The sequence below is a fragment of the Rhinolophus ferrumequinum genome, chromosome 16, assembly GCF_004115265.2.
Source record: "Rhinolophus ferrumequinum isolate MPI-CBG mRhiFer1 chromosome 16, mRhiFer1_v1.p, whole genome shotgun sequence".
Taxonomy (NCBI): Eukaryota; Metazoa; Chordata; class Mammalia; order Chiroptera; family Rhinolophidae; genus Rhinolophus; species Rhinolophus ferrumequinum.
The window spans coordinates 7,764,272-7,771,164 of NC_046299.1; the positions used below are offsets into that span (position 1 = coordinate 7,764,272).

Below are 6,893 nucleotides of genomic sequence, written 5' to 3' on the forward strand. Positions count from 1 at the left end.
CAAGGCACGGAACTGCGTCCAGGATCACACAAGTCCACATGGCCTCAGAATCCAGCCCCGCAGCCCTGAGGCTGCTGGGCGGCTGACCACAGTTAGCTCATGGTCCACACCATGAGCGCTTACTGAGGGCAGTTATTTTAAGTTCTAATGCAACCTACTTACAGCGCTCTGAATGGAATGAAGTTACTCAAACACTTGGCTTTCACTGTTAACTTACTAATTCTATAAAACGTTCATATTTTAACTCTTTAGCAAAACCAACAGAGAATCAAAGAAGATAACCAATCAGAGTGAACAAAGCCTTATAAACTGCTGAAAAAACATCCTAGCCAGGAGTTCCTCACCAGGAATGCATGGCTGGCCTCCCCCTTCAAAGACCTCCCCGCCTCGGGACTCGGGGAGACAAGGACCAGGCATCCCTGAGCTTGGAGACCCCGGGGCTCGTCTGGGATGCTCTCTGGGGTCAGGTGGGCTTTCCTGAGTGTACTAGGAGGAGAAGCAGACTAGAATGCTGATGTTTAGGGAGTCTTTTTCAGGCCTCTTTCCTGGCTTCTTGTCCATTTTTCAGCAGAAATCTTCAGTGCTACACACCCGGGCTGGTCTTTTGCTATGTCTGGTAATTCGCTCCCCAAGAGCAGTCTGGGCCCTGGGGCTCTGCTTTGGAACCATTTTTACTCCAGTTCTTTTCTTTTCTTTTCTTCAGCAAGAGCTGCACTGATGGTAACTAAGGACAACCATGTCCTCTGACTCCCATGCCTGCACAGTGAGAACTGTGAATATCCTGAGTTTTATCTCAAGGCCACAGTCACCTGGAGCACTGATTCCAGCTATTAGCTGTGGCTTAGGGGGGTTGGCTTAGAATCTCAGTTTCTCTGTCGACAGCACAGCATGGTGATTAGGGACGGGCTCTGGACCAGATGCACGGGTTCAAACCCTGCACAAGGTGTTCTGGCTTCTGTCACGTGTTCAGCTGTAACACGGGGAGGACGGCCACACCCCCTCAGGATGGCGAGGAGGGTCAACGGGGCACAGAACAGGCACTAAACGTGGTATGATGACACTATTATTAATTGCAATTCCTTTCTCTTCGGTCCTCTCTTGACCAGTCGAGCGCTTTGGCTTTAAACTAATCCAAACTGCTAACAGTGGAAGATGACAGGCCTTTGTTCTCTAGGATAACCAGACACTTTTCCATCCAAACCCTGACAGCAGCACGGATTTCTAAAACAGATTTGCCTTCATTTCCAGAACCGTGATTAGCAATGCTCCCTAAAATCTCTGCTAAACAGCTTACAGATAAAAGTGCTCTTTTTTAAAGAACAACGCATTCCACCATCCAAAGACCCACCATACTTTCAAAACGCTGCTCGCCAGCCCAGGGACTTCTCGTCTGACGCCACTTGCTACCTCCCTTGTCCTGACTCTCTGCTCCAGACAAACCCTCCTAAGAATCTGGGACATCGTGGGCCTGCTCCTGCCTCAGGGGCTCCTTCCCCACATCTTCACATGGCTTGCTCCATCTTCAGGCCTCTAGTCCAACGGCACCTCCTCCAAAAGGCCTCCCATGTTCCGCCAGCTAAGGCAGCACTCGTGCCAAACCTCTGAGCCAGAGCAGGCAGCCAGGTCACCTCAGTTAACAATGGTGTCAAGTGATCCACTCCTGGGAAGAGCTGGGGCTGAATGAAGTCTTGGCTCCCAGGCTCCTGTCCTCAAGGGCACCTCCCAGAGGTCAAGGGCACAGTATTAGATGAGGGGAGAGGGGGGCAGCAAAAGTAAAGCCTTCCATTAATGAAAGAGTGGATGGCTGTGTCTCTCAAGCATCTCGTTTATTCATTCATTCATTCATTCATTCATTCATTCATTCATCACGCACCCACATATCTATCAGGTGCCTCCTATGGGCCAGGCAGACAGACAAAGAGCTCATCAAATAATTGCAGAAAAAAAGAGAGAAAGATGAAACAGCGTTGTACCCTCTCTGTCTCCCCTTCCTTTCAGGGCCACCACACTCTTCTTTCTGTGGCTGTCCCCTCGTCTGATCTCCTGGGAGGCTGCCGCAGGCCTGACCGCTAATGGGAGAGGACCTGTTTCTCTCCACACAATGACCGTTAATGCCTGCCAATTCCAAAGCTCGCTAAGGAACTCCACCTCATTGGCAATAAATTAGGTGCTTGAAAGGTGCCAGTTACTCAGGACCCTGTGCAGGGAGGCTACAAACAGTAACAGCTGGCTTGTGTTTGACAAAAATATGCAATATGCTTTTTTTAAGGTCATCACGTCATACCCAGACTACAGCAGTAGCCCTGACTCCGTACGCTGGTACGTCCCGCACCCCACCGCGAGGCGAGTCCTATGCCAGGTTTCCTGTGAGCTGCTCTGGTTAGAGAACACCTGAGTACACAGCACACCCTCGTCCTCTATGGCACTGGGACTGTGCCACCAGCCTGGGTCACTCCTGCTGCACTTCCCAAATGTCCCCAAAAGCACCCATCTATTCACCACCTGCCAAACAACGCGCTCAGACTATTCCCCACTCCGCCTGGGATGCACTTCCAAAACTTCCAGAAACTTCCTTTACCCTGCCTGACCTCTCCTCCACAGCCCTGGAATTAAGCAAGGGGCTGGCTCTAGGCTGTCTGGGTTCCAAGTCCTGCTGAGTGGCCTTGGGCAAATAATTCAACCTCAGTTCCCCTATCTGTAAAATAGGAATGAAAGCAGAGTCTCTCTCCTTGTGAGGCTGCAAAGGCCACGTGAGGTTCCACAAGTAACATCCCCGGCACAAGGAGTGGGGCACAGAGTGGGCACCAACAGTTGTGCGTTTTCATGCCCGTCCCCAGGCTCTGCAGGTCACTTCTCTCCAGGAAAACTCTCCTCCCCCCTCTAACGAGGCTGTTTCCTGAGGGTGGATACCAGGCTCCCTGCTCCTGTGTTGGAATGCACACTCTCCGAGTTCTACACGCTCTGCACCTTCCTCTCAGTGTGAACCAAACTGTGTCAGGCCCTAGCTGGTCATGCTATTCCTACAGAGAAAATCTAGCCCAGCATCTCTGCCGGGGTACCCTCTCCCCCTCTCCATGCACTGCCATCCGTGAGGAGGCAGAGTGTGACAGCAGCCAAGGACAATGCCAAGCCTGGCTGTCCCATCCCTGCAAAGCTGCATTGGCCACAGCTGAACTCCGCACTGTTTTTCCACACGGTCTCTCTGTCTGAAGACAAGGAGCATCCCTTCGGAAAGTTCCCGGAGAAAGAAGATTTCTCCACCCATGGCCCCATCACCACCCGGTCCCTGCCAGGACCCAGCTTGTTCATACAGAAAAGATGCCTAAGGTGGGAGAAGGGGTACACTTCTTCATCCCTAATCTGACCATCACCCCTGCCTCGTCAGATTGAGTGATCCAAAGCCCCGATCAGTTTACTCAAAAAAAGCCACTTTCATTTTTGTGGAGTTAACTCAAAACACGGAAAGCCAGGCAGGCAGCGCCGCCACTGCAACGTCTATGGTAGAAAGCGGTGCCTCGCCAGGCACATCATCTGGAGAAAGGGGTGGGGTGGGGTGAGCAACACTGCCCCTTTCAAATAAAAAGTTAAATAAAGTTGTCACGGGCAGGATCCGCAATCAAATGAATGCATCGTTAATTTTAAAGGGGGAGAGGGATCGGGTGCAAAGAAGAAGAAGGGAGGGAGGGAAAGGGACAGTAATGGGTCACAAGGACTCATTACTCGGGCTTACTCGACACAAAGCACCTTTACCAGTCCAGAACTTCTCTCCTCCCTTATGCCCACATTTCTGTCTTCTTTGTCCCCGAGTCCCTGGTGCAGTGTGCTTCCCAGCAGTGAACCCAGCAGCAGGCCACCAGGCGGGACGCCCTGGCAGCGGGACAGAGCGCGCGGGGCACCCGCCAGGCGCGGAACTGACCCCGGGAAGGGCGCAAAGCTTGGTTCAGAGAGAGTCCGCGGAACACTGCCACCCCGGGAGCCGGTGCCCTTCTCTACCAGCGAGTGGGTGTCCTGAACACCCCGCAACGCTGCCCTGCCTCCTGGATTTGCCCGTCCGTCCCGCGGGGGGCAGGTCAGGGCTGGGATGGCGAGACCCGGGAGCTCCCCAGAGCGCGGCGCGAGGCGAGGCGAGGCGGGGCAGGTACCTTGGCCGCAGGTGCCACGCTGCAGGACGATGACCGGCGGCTGGCGCAGCCTCTCCGAGCGGCGACTGGCGGCGCGCAGCTGGCACAAGTTGGCGTAAGTGTTGGCGTCGCTGCCGCACACCGGCTCGCTGCTGGCGCACACGCAGAGGCCGGCCTGCGCGCGCCGCCGCACGGTGGCCGAGGCCGGCACCCCGAACGGCACCACGCACTGCAGCCCCTCGCCGCACGGGCCCTCCAGCAGGCCGCACTCGGCGCCCTCGGGCGCGCCGCACACCTCGCAGCAGCCGCACGCGTCGCGGACGCGGCCCCCCTCGCAGTGCCCCGGCGGAGGGGCGCAGCGCGCCGGATCGCAGCGCTCGGGACACACGACGGCAGCCGGCGAGCGGCCGGCCCGGGACGGCTGCGCCGAGACGCGCGCCGCGAGCAGCAGCAGCAGCAGCTGCGGAAGGAACCAGGCGCGCGCGGGCTGCATGGCGGCTCCGACGGCGGCGGGCTGGGCGAGGGCTGGAGAGCAGAGTCGCGGAGAGAGCAGGAGGGACTGGGGAAGCGAGTGCAAGTGCGCGCGGCCGCGCGGCCCAGCCCATTGGCCTCGCGGCGGTGACGAGCCGCCTTGCGGACGGGCACAGCGCCCGGGAGGGGGGGCGGCCGGAGGACGGGAGGGAAGGGAGGGAGGGAGGGCGGGCGGCGGGACCCGGGACCGCCTGCGGCGGGGGCAGGGCGGGCGCGTCTGGGCATGGCGGGGCTCGTGGGCGCGGGCGGGGCGGTGCGCGGGGCTGTCCTCTCGCCGGGCTCGGTTTCCCGGTCTACAGGTCCCACTCAGCCCCCATTCGTGGGGTCTCTCACCGCGACTCGCGACCTTAAAACTAAAAGGAGACTCTGCAAAGGCAACCTGCGGATGCCCCGCGCGCGCGAGCCCCGGAAAGTTCCCGCAAATTGCCTATCTGGGACCCGCCCCGGCACCGGGGGGCGGGGTTCCCAGACCTCGGGCGGCAGTGGCCCCGCTGGCGCCGGTCACGCGCTCCAGAGGAGGGCGAGCACCTCTCTGGAATTGACCTGCGTGCCCAGCACACGCGACCGTGACCGTGGGCCCTGTGCAGCCGTTCAAGGAAGCCTGTGTATAGACCCACGGTTAATACCAAAAAAAAAGGCGAAGAGCAATAGTAATTAGAATGTAATCATTTGCATCTGATTCCTTTAAAAAGTTGTTATGGGTGGGTGCGACTTGTACCAGGTGCACAGAAGCGCTCCAGGAGGAGATGGGAGAAGCTAGTAAACGGCCTGGGCAGTGGGAGTCTTGAGTGGGAGAGCGGCTTTGTACTGTTTGAATTTTTCACCACGTGCATGAGTATCTCAAAACGTTGTTTTTAAATAAAACAGCTCTCCCACTTGAGAGTCTTTGGTGCATCCTTTGGGACAGACGAAAGTCTAGGCGTCACCGGGAAGGGCAGGGGTGACCCTGGAGGTGGGTCCCCTTATTGCACCAGGCCCTCAGGCGGCCGCCTCTGGCAGATATGGAGCAGATGGGCCAAGCTTGGGCCCAAGGAGCCAGGAGGAGGCTGGTTCGCACACGACCTACCCCTCGTAGAGGCGCCCAAGGGCAGGAGGGCAGGGATTGGGAGGAGGAGCGGGAGGCTTAGGGATCTTGCACTATTCATCTGTTTTGGGGTCGTTCCCTTGTGCGTCCAATACTTTCCCAACAAAAATACCGTAGTTTAAAAGTGAAATGCAAATATTTATAGCCGCCCTCAAAGCATCTCCCAAATGTGAGTCATGGTATCTTCCAGGGGTTGGAGGGGCCCCTCCAACCAAGAGCCTGGAAGCTGGAGGTGTGAGAAGGACTTTGGGGTCCCCAGCCTGTTTACCTAGACCCCAGAGCAATATTTCCTAAAGCCAGAACCTTATCTTTGTGGGAAGGAAGGCCCTGACCGAGAAGTCACTCAGCCCTGGCTACTGAAGAGGGGGAGTGATACCTCTGCTCATTAGAGGCTCGGGGCTGGCTGGCTGTGATTACCCTACAGGTGGGGGGCGTGGGGTGAAGGGAATAATTAGCAAAGCCCGTCAGCAAATGAAACTCCCCACTGCAGTCTAGAGGGCAGATACAGTAAGCGGGGCCGTGGTGGTGAATCAATTGGTGAAAAGTTCTTACTGTCCATTAGTCTCCTTTTACAGATGAGAATACTGAGGGCCAGAAACAAGTGACTCTGCCAGCCTCACAGACAGGAATGATGGAGCCAGGACGCCTTCTAAGTGGTCTCCGCCTGCAAGGCCCCATCCTCCACCCCCTAACCAACTGGCCAGACTGCAGAGTGAACTAGCTGGTTATAAACGTGTGATCGTGTGATCGCAGCTTCCCTACTGTGTGCTGGGTGGGTCTCCAAGCTCCTACCATGTGAGAGAGGAAGTCCCTGAGGGTCCCACTGAGTCCCCATCCCCCCTCACCCCATCCTCTCACCTCGCACACTTGACTCTGCCAGTGCTGAATAGCTTGCATTTTCTGAAACAAACCATCCTGTTCAGTTTCTGTGCCTTTGCTCATGCTCTTCCCTCTTCCTGAAATGCCCTTCCTCTACCCCCAATGTGGGTTAGGGTGACTAGCGAAGCAGGCAGGAGCCATGCCATCTGATGGGCTTGGATTCAAAATCTCACTTGTGGCCCTTCTGTGACTTTGGCACGTTAAGAACGTCAGGGACCTACACCGGGAAAAAGGCATTGACTGCATGTCTCCTTACAGTGACTAACCTAAGGGTGTTT

General features: G+C 56.6%; 1 protein-coding gene across 1 annotated transcript in view; it reads right to left on the minus strand.

Annotated features, from left to right (window-relative positions):
• HTRA1 (HtrA serine peptidase 1) overlaps nucleotides 1-4,695 on the minus strand; it is a 50,089-nt gene extending 45,394 nt beyond the window's left edge. Inside the window, exon 1 of the mRNA XM_033130846.1 lies at nucleotides 4,143-4,695. Coding sequence (XP_032986737.1) covers nucleotides 4,143-4,614 — 472 coding nt within the window. The 5' untranslated portion in view covers nucleotides 4,615-4,695. The remainder of the gene's footprint in view (nucleotides 1-4,142) is intronic.
• Nucleotides 4,696-6,893: the final 2,198 nt, after the last annotated feature.